The sequence below is a fragment of the Stegostoma tigrinum genome, chromosome 21, assembly GCF_030684315.1.
Source record: "Stegostoma tigrinum isolate sSteTig4 chromosome 21, sSteTig4.hap1, whole genome shotgun sequence".
Classification (NCBI taxonomy): Eukaryota; Metazoa; Chordata; class Chondrichthyes; order Orectolobiformes; family Stegostomatidae; genus Stegostoma; species Stegostoma tigrinum.
Genome location: NC_081374.1, coordinates 13,895,389 through 13,910,753, shown reverse-complemented (window position 1 = coordinate 13,910,753; position 15,365 = coordinate 13,895,389). Strand labels below are relative to the sequence as shown.

The following is a 15,365-nucleotide window of genomic DNA, read 5'->3' as shown; positions in this document are numbered from 1 at the left end:
TGTCTCTGCCTCCCTAACCGGTTCTTCCTCTCACCCATCCCTTCCTCCCACCCCAAGCCGCACCCCCAGCTACCTACTAACCTCATCCCACCTCCTTGACCTGTCCGTCTTCCCTGGACTGACCTATCCCCTCCCTACCTCCCCACCTACACCCTCTCCACCTATCTTCTTTACTCTCCATCTTCGGTCCGCCTCCCCCTCTCTCCCTATTTATTCCAGTTCCCTCCCCCCATCCCCCTCTCTGATGAAGGGTCTAGGCCCGAAACGTCAGCTTTTGTGCTCCTGAGATGCTGCTTGACCTGCTGTGTTCATCCAGCCTCACATTTTATTATCTTGGAATCTCCAGCATCTGCAGTTCCCATTATCTCTGATAATTAATGAGAACTTGTGCATTATTCACCAGCTACTGCATTGTTACATGCCGCACCATGTATGCTCCTATCTTTACAGGGGGCATGTACCAATGACTGTAGAGAGATGACACCCACTTTCAAGCTCGCTAACTGGTTCTGCCTTATTTATTGACATGTATCCCAGTTCACCGAGCCTTTCAGCAGGAGACAGAGTGGAATATTCCTGACTGGCATTCAGACTGTGTGTGGATGAATAGCTCACTGCACCAGAGACCTGGGTTCGATGCCAACCTCAGGCAACTGTCTTTGTGGAGTTTGCACGTTCACCCTGTTTCTGTGTGGCTTTCCTCCAGGTGTTCCAGTTTCCACCCACAGTCCAAAGATGTGCAGGTTAGGCGGATTGGCCATGTTAAATAGCCTTGTAGTGTCCAGAGATGTGCACGTTAGATCGGTTAGCCATAGGTAATACAGGGCTACAGGGTTAGATTAGGGTACAGTTATAATAATTCACCCTCCCAAGGAAAGACGTACATCCCAGTGTAGATGTGGGGCTCGAGGCACCTTTGATCACTTTATCTTCCAACAGGTGTAATCCAGTCTTGTCAACTCTGTAGCCCGTGTAGGTCACTTAATTTGCTTGAAGCACACGTACGTCCTGCTGAGTTGTACCCCGACATTGCAGAAATGTTTAAACGTGATATCCAAGTTCTCTAAATGCTCTTTATTAGCCTTCCCAGTTATTAGCATGTCATCCAGATAAATGGCGATATAGGGTTGACCTTGTAAAATATTCTCCATCATTCACTGAAAAATGGCACAGGCTGAGGAGAGCCCTGAAGGCAGTCTCGTACATTGCTACAAACCTTTCTGGATATTAATTGTAGCATACTTTTGGAATCTTTATCTAATCGTAATTGCAATTACGTTTGGCTGATGTACCATTTTCGTGAAGGACAGGCCCTCACCTGCACCAGATTTGTGTACATGCCCTCTCTGCGAGGGATTGGGTATTAATCCCACTGCAAAAACCAGTTCAGCACTTGTTTGAAATCTCCACAAAGACGAGCAAACCCATTGGACTTCACAATCGATAAAACTGATGCAGCCCATTCTGCAATTTGATAATTGCTTCGGTTTGATAATTCCTTCGCTTTCCTGCCTCCTGATTTCTGCTTCTACTTTTTCCCGTAAGGCTAGTGGCACTGGGTGGGCCTTGCAAAATCATGGAATTGCTTCATGGTCAACATTTAAAGTGGCCTTGGCCCGTTTGATAGTCCCTCGACGTCCCTAAAAATTGTTCAGATATTTAACTAGGACTTCACTCAGGCAGCCATTTTCTAATTGAAAACTGTTGAACCATTCAAGTTGAATCTATCTTAATCAATTTCACCCCGACAAGCTTCGGCCCGAGCCATTCGCTGGAATCAGTGGTAACTGAACCAGCTGCTTCTTGTAGAGACAAATTGAAGCTGAGCCTTTAATCTGTGAATTTTTCTCGGTATACTTCTGAGCCTGGCCAAGGTATTAGACAAACTTAATGGTTGGAGTCTACAGTCAGTCGTGTTAAAGCCAGGTTCTGCAATCATGGATAAAACCACACTGATATCGACCTCCATTAGAACTGGGTGCCTACCTAACCAGATGCTTATTTTGATTGGTTCTAACGTGGATGTTGCTAAGCAATGTAACTGAGATGGAAATAGATTTTCCAGACTGTGCACTTTCCCAGGTATTGGCCAATGAATTCTATTACTCCATTCAGGCCGAGTGGGATGCTTACTGTCACATGTCTGCTTAACGGTACCAACTACAATGTCCTGCCACCCTGTAAACTCAACAAAATGCAAACGATTTGGCCGAAACTTGGCTTTGTTTGGTGTTTTGCTGTGAGCTGACCTAGAGTCTTTTGTTCAAGATATGTCCTGAGAGAGGCTATGCAATTGGCTTCATTCAAGTGGTGTTCCCGAAGTTCATTTGGCCTGGTGAGAGTACCCACTTCCATTGGCATACTCCATAAGCCAGAAGCTCCACTCGCCGCATTTTCTAATGACAAAACCAGATGTATTCCCTGTTTCAAGTCCAGCTGGTCTTCAGCTATTCGGTACTTCTTCATGGTCACATCATTAATCCCACATTCCAGATGGTTTCTCAGCATTTTACTTAGGGTTAAACCAAAATCACATGCCTCTGCCAGCCATCTTAACCTTGTCAGAAATCACCAATAAGGATTCCCCTGGTTCTCAGACCACTGTGTAAAACTGACAGTGTCTCAAAAGTAGAAGAGGTTTGGGGTCGCAATGTTCCTTAGCTAAGTCTGTCAACTCTTAATCGGTTTTATTAGCTGGTGCCTCAGGGAAAGATAAGCTCCTAATAACTGAAAAAGCTGCAGGCCCACTTGCTGTCAGGAGATCATCTGCCCTAATATAATTTGTCTGGCAAAAATAAACACATTCTTTCCCAGTCTTCAACTACGAATGAGTCAAGCCTCCCAGATAGCAGCATGATACCAGAAATGCTTAGCTCGATTCAAAGACAATTGCTGCAAAAGCAAATCTCTTCAAAGGCATGTTTTTGTCTCATCGCCACCAAAATAACTCTATCGGCCAATATCCCATCTCCGAGTCACCTATTATTTACATACACATAGTGCACAGCACTGACGCAGCTCGCACAGAACTGGCTCCTAGCGAGCAGAACCCCTGACATTCCTCTTTATATCTATCAGCCTGGACTCCCTGATAATAAAATGTGAGGCTGGATGAACACAGCAGGCCAAGCAGCATCTCAGGAGCACAAAAGCTGACGTTTCGGGCCCAGACCCTTCATCAGAGAGGGGGATGGGGAGAGGGAACTGGAATAAATAGGGAGAGAGGGGGAGGCGGACCGAAGATGGAGAGTAAAGAAGATAGGTGGAGAGAGTATAGGTGGGGAGGTAGGGAGGGGATAGGTCAGTCCAGGGAAGACAGACAGGTCAAGGAGGTGGGATGAGGTTAGTAGGTAGCTGGGGGTGCGGCTTGTGGTGGGAGGAAGGGATGGGTGAGAGGAAGAACCGGTTAGGGAGGCAGAGACAGGTTGGACTGGTTTTGGGATGCAGTGGGTGGGGGGGAAGAGCTGGGCTGGTTGTGTGGTGCAGTGGGGGGAGGGGACGAACTGGGCTGGTTTAGGGATGCAGTAGGGGAAGGGGAGATTTTGAAACTGGTGAAGTCCACATTGATACCATATGGCTGCAGGGTTCCCAGGCGGAATATGAGTTGCTGTTCCTGCAACCTTCGGGTGGCATCAATGTGGCACTGCAGGATGCCCATGATGGACATGTCATCTAGAGAATGGGAGGGGGAGTGGAAATGGTTTGCGACTGGGAGGTGCAGTTGTTTGTTGCGAACTGAGCGGAGGTGTTCTGCAAAGCGGTCCCCAAGCCTCCGCTTGGTTTCCCCAATGTAGAGGACTTCACCAACACCTTCCACCCCAACCTTCAGTTCACCTGGGCCTTCTCCAGCACATCCCTCACCTTCCTGGACCTCTCAGTCTCCATCTCAGGCAACCAGCTTGTAACTGATGTCCATTTCAAGCCCACCAACTCCCACAGCTACCTAGAATACACCTCCTCCCACCCACCCTCCTGCAAAAATTCCATCCCCTATTCCCAATTCCTCCGCCTCCGCTGCATCCGCTCCCACGATAAGACATTCCACTCCCGCACATTCCAGATGTCCAAGTTCTTTAAGGACCGCAACTTTCCCCCCACAGTGATCGAGAACGCCCTTGACCGCGTCTCCCGCATTTCCCGCAACACATCCCTCACACTCCGCCCCCGCCACAACCGCCACAAGAGGATCCCCCTCGTTCTCACACACCACCCTACCAACATCCGGATACAACGCATCATCCTCCGACACTTCCGCCATTTACAATCCGACCCCACCACCCAAGACATTTTTCCATCCCCTCCCCTGTCTGCTTTCCGGAGAGACCACTCTCTCCGTGACTCCCTTGTTCGCTCCACACTGGCCTCCAACCCCACCACAGCCGGCACCTTCCCCTGCAACCGCAGGAAATGCTACACTTGTCCCCACACCTCCTCCCTCACCCCTATCCCAGGCCCCAAGATGACATTCCACATTAAGCAGAGGTTCACCTGCACATCTGCCAATGAGGTATACTGCATCCACTGTACACGGTGTGGCTTCCTCTACATTGGGGAAACTAAGCGGAGGCTTGGGGACCGCTTTGCAGAACACCTCCGCTCAGTTCGCAACAAACAACTGCACCTCCCAGTCGCAAACCATTTCCACTCCCCCTCCCATTCTTTAGATGACATGTCCATCATGGGCCTCCTGCACCGCCACAATGATGCCACCCGAAGGTTGCAGGAACAGCAACTCATATTCCGCCTGGGAACCCTGCAGCCATATGGTATCAATGTGGACTTCACCAGTTTCAAAATCTCCCCTTCCCCTACTGCATCCCTAAACCAGCCCAGTTCGTCCCCTCCCCCCACTGCACCGCACAACCAGCCCAGCTCTTCCCCCCCACCCACTGCATCCCAAAACCAGTCCAACCTGTCTCTGCCTCCCTAACCGGTTCTTCCTCTCACCCATCCCTTCCTCCCACCCCAAGCCGCACCCCCAGCTACCTACTAACCTCATCCCACCTCCTTGACCTGTCCGTCTTCCCTGGACTGACCTATCCCCTCCCTACCTCCCCACCTATACTCTCTCCACCTATCTTCTTTACTCTCCATCTTCAGTCCGCCTCCCCCTCTCTCCCTATTTATTCCAGTTCCCTCTCCCCATCCCCCTCTCTGATGAAGGGTCTGGGCCCGAAACGTCAGCTTTTGTGCTCCTGAGATGCTGCTTGGCCTGCTGTGTTCATCCAGCCTCACATTTTATTATCTTGGAATTCTCCAGCATCTGCAGTTCCCATTATCTCTGATACTATTTTAGCCTGGACTCCCTGATTGGACCGGGTGAACAGCCCCAATCAGGGGTCTCATACTCAATGAGATCCATCTGGCTGATCTCATTACAACCACCACATCATCCAGGCCCCATCGTTACTTGCAGTTAAACAGGATGGTGGCCGCAACTGCCATCATCAGCAACAGCTTCAACAAAGCAGTGAGCTGGTATTGCTGATACAACAGGCCTCATTCAGTCTCCAGAAGCTGCCGCCAGGGTGTTTTCACCAAAAGACACTTGATGCCAACATGTCTGACAAAAACATCAAATCCAGATTCTCTGAACGTTACATAAACTTGTTTAAGCGAGAGAAGAACAATACATATTCCACTTTAGACCTTTGACTTGAGAGAAATAAGCTCTGGCTCAAACTCTGCAAAACAGTAATGTCCACACTACGGTTTACTCCAGCTTATAGTCCAAATAAAACATTTGTAGTCTTTACAACTAAAATTTGCAAAATTCCTGTCACTGCATCACCATCTCATTATATCAGGTGTTCCAGCTCCCAGTACAATATAATGGTGTGACTAAGACGCTGCCACCAATCCTTCCCGATGACATTTGATTAAATTGCTTGTACCAAGTAATGAGGATAGCCACAGGCAGTCTTCATCAGAAGGTGAACATTAACAGTTTCTGACATACTCCTTCACAGCTTAGTTATAGTTTGTCTACATAGGCGATTGCCTTTTGTGAGACATCAGGCTCAACCTGGAAATAAACACACATTACTAAGTTACATGGACTTAGCACGAGAACAACTCAAACTAAATGCACGAGACAGACATCGAAGCACTTGTCATCTCTTCCCAAGAACAGCCTTTTATATCTTGATGGTTGGAGCTTATCTATGATGTCACTTAACCCTTTCAGGTATTAACTGCACTATGCAACAATAATGATTACAATCAGAATGATATTCTGCAATGGTTTCACTGCAGGCTGGCAATTTTAGGGAGAACACTGCATGATCGAATAGGATGCATTAGCTTGCTGCCAATGGATTCACATTCAGCTTGAGATGTGTCGAAGATTTCTTTCGGTACTCTATTCCTCGCCACCGTTGTTGTTCATCACTTCAATCACCGCTTGTCATGCTCTGTCTGGCACATTCTGTAGCACATTCCTTCCATCATAAGCTATAACATCTGAAACAGAAACAGAAATTGCTGGTGAAGCTCAGCAAGTCTGGCATTCTATTCTGTTCTGATGAAAAACCAAAAGGTAAACTTTGCTTTCTTCTGACAAATGCTGCCAGACCTGTTGAGTTTCACCAGCAATTTCTGTTTTTGTTTCAGATATTCAGTCTCCAACATTCTTTGTTTTATTGAAGCCAATAATGTGGCTTCTATTTCCTGCAGAAGCTGCTGAATCACCTCACAACAACTGCAATATATCCTCCTGCTTGAAACCTTAATGACTTACTGAGGGCCTGTTTAATTCAGCCCTTACATTTGGGCAAGCTGCCAGGTATAAACATTAGTAAAATAAATTTTAAAAAGCACTGTTTCTTCGTGCTCTTCTTATCGTGATATGTTACCTTTTACATTGTGTCTTGCCTGTTTACAAACATGAAGACGTTATGAAGTTAGAAGTTTTCTAAGTTTAGAATTTAGAAATATTAGAAGTGGATGCAAAGCTTTGAAAATGGATATCACATGACCTTGGCAAATTCAGCTTGAGGCAGACCTGAAACTCAAGTCAATTCTGAGTTAAATACTGGCATTCATAGGCACATGGGAATGAACACATTTCCTTGCTTAAGGATGGATTATCAACAATATAAATATAGCATTCCGATCGTCTCATCTTTCTGCTTCCTGTGGACAACAGACACACAAAACTATTCAGTATCAGGTGAATATGAAAAAATAGCAATCAGCTTTGTTGGGTGTGTTTAGAAAAATAATAGCAAAAGCTGCCCTGACAGAGAAACATCGTGACAAATACCTTCAGAAAAATCATCTATAAGTAATATTAAATCAGCTGCTAGACAGTTATGCAGTGAAAGTAAAACCGCTATACCTTGAAAGTGGGAGGGTTCAGGCACTAACTTGTTCTGATTTCAAGTTCACCTGGGAAGTGATGTCCTGGCAATTCCATTGCATGAAGTTTCACAACTTACCGAAACGTTTCTGCTTTTGCACATACCTAAAGAATCAATGTATCGAAGGAGCTACAGGTCTGTTCAGAAAGAAACTGTAATAATTTCACATTATAATTATATTATCCTTCTGTTCACCTGTATTTAGTATTTTTGTGTGTGCTAGTATGCAGGAAATGCTGTACCAGCACCATGTGCTAGTCCGAGTAGAAATGACAGCATATATCGAATGAATACGTGGCTGAAAAGGTGGCATCGGGGCAGGGTATCAGAATCCTGAGGCATTGGGGCCAGTTCTAGCGAAGGTGAGTCCAGTACAAATTGGACAGGTTACACCTGGGCAGGACTGGGAGCGATGTCCTGGAGGGAGTGTTTGCTGGAAAGGTTGGCCTTGATAGATTGGGGAGAGTTACTTAAAGGGATGACAGTGTATAGGCGATGGCAAACATTCAAGGAACACATGGAGGGAAGGGAACAATTGTTTATTCCCGTCTGGCACAAAAGCAAAAATGAGTAAGATGGCCATTGCATGGCTTACAAAGGAAATTGGAGTTATTATCCAGTCTGAGGAAGGAGCATATAGATTGGTCAAGAAAAATAATATGCCTGAGGATTGAGACCAGTTTAGAATCATCAAAGAAGCAGCAGGGAGTGATTTAAGGGGGGATAGCACAGAAAGCTTACAGGGAACATAAAGGTGGACACTAAGTGTAGTATAGATGCATAAAGAGAAGGAGGTTGGTGAAGACAATTGTAGATCCCCTGCAGACAGAAATGGGAGAATGTATAATAGCGGACAAAGAAATGGTTGAACAATTGAATACATACTTTGCTTCTGTCTTCACGAAAGAGAGCACAAATTTATACCAGAAATGGTGGAGAATGCAAGATTTAGTGAGAGGGAAGAAATGATGGTGATCAATATTGGTAGAGAAATGATGCTGCGATAATTCCCCAGGGCCTGATAATCTACATCACAGAGTATTTAAGGAAGTGACTCTAGAAATAGTCGATGCATTGGTGGTCATCTTCCAGGATCCTATGGATTCTGGAACAGTCCCTGCAGATTGGAGGGTGGCTAACATCATTCCAACACTCAGCAAGGGAGGTGGAGAGAAAACAGGGATTTATAGACCAGTCAGCCAAACATTGGTAGTTGGGAAAGTTCTCAAATCCATTATCAAAGATTTAATAGTGGAGCATTTAGTAAGCAGTGACAGAATCAGAGTCAGTATGGATTTATGAAGGGGAAATCATGCTTGACAAATTTATCGGGATTCTATGAAGACATAAATAGTAGAGTTGACAAGGTGAACCAGTCGATGCTGTATGTTTGGAATATCAGAAAGCATTTGACAAAGCCCTGCATAAGAAATTATGTGCAAGATGAAAGCGCATGGGATTGGGGAAGTGTATTGAGATGTTTGGCAGAGGAAACAAAGAGCATGAATTAATGAGTCCTTTTCAATTTGGCAGGCAGTAACTAGTAAGGTGCCACAGGGATCAGTGCTGGGACCCCAAATATTCATAATATATATTCAGAATTTGGATGAGGAAACTAAATGTAACATCTCAAAGTTTCCAGATGATACAAAGTTGGGTGGGAAGGTGAACTGTGACAAGGATGCAGAGATCCTTCAGCATGATCTGGACAGATTGGGTGAGAGGACAAATCAATGGCAGATGCAGTATAATTTGGATAAATGTGAGGTTATTCACCCTGGAAGCAAAAACAAGAATGCAGCTGACTGCCTGAACGGCTGTAAATTGGGAGAGGGGAGTACGCTGTGGAACTTGGGGATCAGTGTGCACCATTTGCTGAAAGTATGCATGCAGGTGCAGCAGGCAGTAGGACGACACGTGGTATGTTAGCCCTCACTGCGAGAGGTTTTGAGTACAGGAGCAGGGCCATGTTGTTGCAGTTATACAGGGCCTCGGTGAGGCCGCACCTAGAATATTGTGTGTAGTTTTAGTCTCTTTTTCTGAGGAAGGATGCTGCTGCATTCAAGGGAGTGCATCAAAGGATTACCAGGCTGATTCCTGGAACGGTGGGTCTGATTTATGAAGAGAGATTGACAAGTTAGAATTGTTTTTGCCGGAGTTCAGATGAATGAGGGGGTTCTCATAGAGACTTACAAAATTCTAACAGGGCTGTACAGGGTGTTCAAGATAATGGGTGTGACCAGAGCCAGGGGTCGTAATCTGAGGATTCGCATAGACCGTTTAATCAATCACAGAATCCTGACAGTGTGGAAACAGGCCCTTCAGCCCATCAAGACCACACTGACCCACAGAGAATCCCACCCAGACCCGTCCCCCTGTAACCCACCTAATCTACACACCCCTGAACACTATGGGCAATTTTAGCATGGCCAATCCACCTAACTGTACATCTTTGGACTGTGGGAGGAAACCAGAGCACCCAGAGGAAAGCCACACACACAGACAGGGAGAACTTGCAAACTCCGCACAGACAGTCACCCAAGGGTGGAATCGAACCTCGGTCCCTGGTGCTAGCAGTGCTAACCGCTGAGACACAATGCTGCCCACAGTGTAGATGAGGAGACTTTTCATTTACCCAGAGTGGTGAGACTGTGGAATTAATTTAATGCCAAAATGTTGAATGTGTTCAAGAGACAGCTTGATATAGCACTTGGGGTGAATGGGATCAAAGATTATGCAGAGAAAGCAGGATAGGCAATTGAGTTGGACAATGGGCTACGATTGTGATGAATGGTGGAGCAGTTTCGAAGGGTCTAATGGCCTCTTTCTGTTCCTATCTTCTATGTTTCTATTCTACCTCAGGGGGAGGTGGGTGATATTAAATATTCATCCTTATTTTTAAATTCACAAACACTTTCTAAAATGTAGCAAGTGATAATCTGAAGGCAGGGATTGTAATTGTATGACCAAATCCTGGAAACCAAGTGAATGCATCAGAATCTGTAATCTAAACTCAATTGCACATAATTAATTTTCATCTCCAGATTTTACATCTCTATATGAGGCTGTGAGGCATGATCTCTGCAATGTTTGAGGATAAATTCACAAATAGAAATTGGGAGAATTTGGAACCTGTCTCTTGATTAATATAAGGATTATTCCATGTGCCAAGTCTCGGTTAACATCTTTTACAATGATTTGCAAACAGCTTTGCAATGCTCCCACACACCTATTCCATTTTCTGCAGCAATGCCATCTATTTTCTGTGTACTCTCCATCTGTCCTTCCACCACTGGGGCATCAATGCATATCCATTATAGCACAATGTGTTCATGGTCAACCTCACCAGATGCATCCTGGATGAATACCTCACCGTCATTCACACAAAGGGCAGTTTTTCCTGTAGATTTGAAGTTCAAGATGTAAGGAGAATGGGTGTTGAAGGACTGACAGAGGGGGCCACCACAAGGACCCCAGCTCAGTGATGTGTGAAAGCACATCCTGGTGATATGTGATGCATCTACACTCCACTTTATCAAGATACAAAGATGGAAAGGTCACAGGTAACTGATCACAGAATTATGAATATCTCTGGCACACATACAAACTTTGTTTCATCAATGACTGAGCTGCAAAAAGATTGATGGTTGTTGCCAACAATACGGCCCAGGTTTGTGACCAATTGTGAAGGGAGATGCCAGCCATTGGCATCAAGAATGCTGCCCACCTGATACTGATTGGGTGCCAGTTGAAGGGAATTTGCAGAATCCAGGAGTAGTGAAATTACCAAGCAGACTGAGCACCGAAGAATTCTCACTGACAGAAAACCAGGAAGTGAAATGATTGTCCTTCAATTTTACATCTGTTATCGTTTTCATCATTTTACTGGGAGTGGAGTGAAACAATGGGATATACACTGAGGATTAATGCAGAAATTGGAATATTATAAATGAAGTGTAGAAGTATTTAAAAGCTTTTTTTTTACAGATTGGAAGGAAAAATGAGTCCTGGCCACGGCAGTCTATTTGTTGAAAGTGCTCCTACAGTGCTGTTCACAAGTGACTTCCAAGATTTTGCTGTAGCAATGAAGAAGGACTGGCAGCACATGTCACTATCAATGTGGTGTGCCTTGGGTTGTGGAGGAGGTCAGGGTGATGGAGGGATGGGATCTTTGTGCAGATCACTGACTTCTCTTTCATCAGCTTTCCTTGTTTCTCTAGTTGGTGGAGGTTGCCAGTTTGCAAGGTGCAAGATACCTTGAAGTGACCTTGTTGAGTTGCTGCAATGTGTAAAACTGGTGTAGTGCACTGGAAATCAAGCCCTGCCATTCCTGGGATAGTAGGAACTGCAGATAACTGGAGAATCTGAGATCGCAAGGTATGGAGCTGGGTGAGCACAGCAGGCCAAGCAACATCAGAGGAGCAGGAAGTCTGACGATTTGGGCCTAGACCTTTCTTCAGAAAAGCTGCGATGAAGAAGGGTCTAGGCCCAAAACGTCAGCCTTCCTGCTCCTCTGATGCTGCTTGGCCTGCTGTGTTCACCCAGCTCTACACCCTGCTATCCCTGGAGTGATTTCAAAAGGTATAGCCTTTCTCTTCAATCTCTCAAAATTCCCCAGTGTACCTGTTTATTTAGACCCAGGTTGGCAGAAAGCATGGGCAAGGTTTCTCTACTTAACAAGGATTACTATAAATTACAAAGAAATAGATTTTAGTTTTGCAGTTAAACAATTATGGATTGTCGATGTGTAACTCTATTACCGAAAGTTCTAATTCTTTGTAAATCTCCTATGTACACATGCAGATAACCACAGAAAGGCAGAAAAAACATTGGTGTTATGGGTGGAGGAGAAAGCTGGGAAAGCAGTTCAATGGCCCCTTTCCATAGCATTCACTGAGATTATCCCTTTGACTTACTACTCCTCGGTCTCTTTCTCCAACAGCTTTTATTTGCTTGTAACAGGCACAGAGCGCCTGGTTCACAGCTTATGAATTCTCCAGCTTATTGGATAAAAGCAATACCTTACAGCAATTGATGAGGGCAAATAATTGACTGCCTTCAGGCCATAGGTGATTTTTTGAACTGTGAAGTAAAGGATGCCATCTTCCTTTCTTGAGGACTGACAGCTTCTGGCTAACTTGTTCACAGTCCTGAACTGTTAGCAGGTAGAAGGACTTTGTTATTGATAACTGGTCACTATCCAGATGAAGTGGCTGCTCTTTGCATTTGCTTGCCTTCAGGTCTCTGAGTGCATTGTCAGGGAAGGCCTGGTGATCGTAGTCTTGTTTACAAAGGTAGGTTATGTTTTGACCGTGCTTCCTCACAGAGGAAAGGTGCAATATCACCGAAATGTCTTCACTTCACTTTGAATGTTTTAGTTCTGACTCCTTCTTCTTCCATTACGAGCATTGGAAATGGAGAAGTTCAGAGTGTGCCTTGTGCCTTTTCTGTCCATCAATGAGATAGAGTTTGATACATATCCCTTCATGCCTTTAAAAAATAGACAATCAATCTCAAATTTAAAATTTACAGCTTATATGTAGCGTCAATTATCATGACTGAATAGAGCTTAGACTTCCAATAATCTTTGCATATAGAAGTGTTTCCTAATTTCTTTACTGAAACGTTTTAATCTTATTTTAGACCAGTCATCAGTCCTAGACTCCCCACAGAGCAGAATTTGTTTTTGATTACCTGTTCCCTTAGTAGCTTAAAAATTTCAATCAAATTGATCCTTAATCTTAGAAATTCCAAGCAATTTAACCTTACGGGGGCAGCATGGTGGATTACTGGTTAGGACTGCTGCTTCACAGTGCCTGGGCTCAATTCCAACCACTGGTGTCTGCCTGTGTGGAGTTTGCATGTTCTCCTCTGGTCTGTGAGGGTTTCCACCAAGTACTCTGATTTCCTCCCACAATCCAAAAATGTGTACATTAGGTGGATTGGCCATGCTAAATTGTCTGCCATGTCCAGGAAGTTTCAGGCTAATTGGATTAGCCATGGGAAAGGTAAGTTTAAGGGGATAGGGTCAGGGGTCTGGGTGGGATGCTGTTTGGACAGCTGGTGCAGACCCAGCTGTAGTAGAATTATTTCACTTAATTTTGATGGAAATATTTGTCAGCAATTTGATCCAAATTCTCTCCTATCCTTGCAGAGTGAAACTATTTAAGGGTAAGTCAGTCCGTGGTATCTTGGAAGAACGTGGTCTACTCAAGGACTTTTTAAAAGAACATGGACACAATCTGTGCTCAAAATACCTCAGACCATCCCAGGTGGACACATCAGCTGCGACAGAATCACTCATAAACAGCCTGGATGTAAGTAACCACCATGCTTTTAAAGAAAAGCAGCAAACAGAGTAGAATTGAGACAGTAACATGCTCCAATTGATTTTATTATATATTTCCCTTTATTAACTGTACCATATGTATCTGAAATCCAAATCTTGGCATCGTTCATGCTGCAATGGATATACTGTAGGACTATACGAAGTAAGTGCAGCATTGCCAGAGACGCTGTCTTTTTGGGGAGGGTTAACTCAGGCTATGTCTGCCCTCTTAGGTGAACAAAACAAATTCCAAAGAATTTTCCAAAGCAGCACAGGGTACTTCTCTTTAGTGCCCTTGCCAACAATTCGTCCTCAATCAACATCACCAAATAAAACTATTTGTTCCCTCGCTGCCATGTGTTTGGAGCATATTGTTAGAAAATTGGCTGTCAGGTGTTTCCCAAAATTCAAAAGAGTGCTTTATCAGCTGGTAAATGCTTCGCAACATCCTACGGTTGTGAAAGTTATGACATAAATACACAATCATTCAATTATTTCATCGCCAAAAACGCAGGAAAGTTATTTCATTCTATTAAGAATTGTTAAGATTCACAAATTTTGAGAAGATTTGTAGCTCAGGTTGAGGTCCTGGGGGCAGAAAGCTAGCCACCAGGATACATGAACATCAACTAGCCACAAAACGACATGACCCACTATCACTCGTATCCTTACATACAGATGAGGAAGGACACCACTTTGACTGGGACAACACATCCATCCTAGGACAAGCCAAACAGAGACACGCACAAGAATTCCTAGAAGCATGGCATTCCAACCGGAACTCCATCAACAAACACATTGATTTGGAGCCCATCTACCACCCTCTCAGAAAAAGAACGGGACATGACATCACCAACACAGGAAATGACATCAACACAGGAAATGACATCACCAACCCAAAGAAACCTAAACACATGAATAGAAAGCAGGGCATAACACCAGCACTTCACCGGAGGCTCACTGATGATGTTACCTAGAATGGTGATGAAGTGTCTGAAAACGAACCTTCCAGCTCAGTGAGCCAGCTTACATCCAGAACAAAATAAAGACCCACTCTTTTGTGGACCGAGAAGAAGAGAGCGCGACTGTGTGGGAGGTGTTAGGAAGACGTCGGGTTGGCTGTGCACCCTTGCAACCGGTGGATCTTAATGCTGGCTTTGGCCTAACGCTGGCTCAGGGGAGCAGCCAACCTGCAACGATGGCTGCGGCAAGTGCTCGTGCCACGGGTCAGGGTGTCTGGAACGCCATCCGCGTTTCCGTGAAGAAGGTGGATGAAGGTGCACCTGTGGACCGCACCTTCTTCGTGAAGAGGGTCCTGTTGGACTGTGGTGGGTTCGCTGCTGCGGACATTTACTGCCTGCAGGATTTCCCTGGAGGAGGTTTTTACGATGTGACCTTCAGGAGTGGCAAGCTTTGCGAGCACTTCCTGGAGGTTTTCAAGGAGAAAAGAGGTGAGGGCCTCCTCTCCGTACTGACCGCCATCCTGCTGTTCGTGATGCAGGTGCAGGGGAGTCGTATGGTGACCGTCCACATGTATAACCCACATGTGCCAACAGCTGATGTCCTGACCTTCCTCGGAAGGTATGTGAAGGTGGAAGGGGACCTAACTGACATCATGGACCCCTTCGGGATCTGGACCAGTAAGAGGCAGGTCAAGGTGATGCTGAGGACGGGCG

At 45.2% G+C, this 15,365-nt stretch overlaps 1 protein-coding gene across 1 annotated transcript in view; it reads left to right on the top strand.

Annotated features, from left to right (window-relative positions):
- The first annotated feature begins 12,565 nt into the window (after positions 1-12,565).
- LOC125462657 (gastricsin-like) overlaps positions 12,566-15,365 on the top strand; it is a 30,952-nt gene continuing 28,152 nt past the window's right edge. The window contains exons 1-2 of the mRNA XM_059653216.1: positions 12,566-12,626; positions 13,518-13,678. Of these exons, the coding sequence (XP_059509199.1) occupies positions 12,566-12,626; positions 13,518-13,678 (222 nt within the window). The remainder of the gene's footprint in view (positions 12,627-13,517; positions 13,679-15,365) is intronic.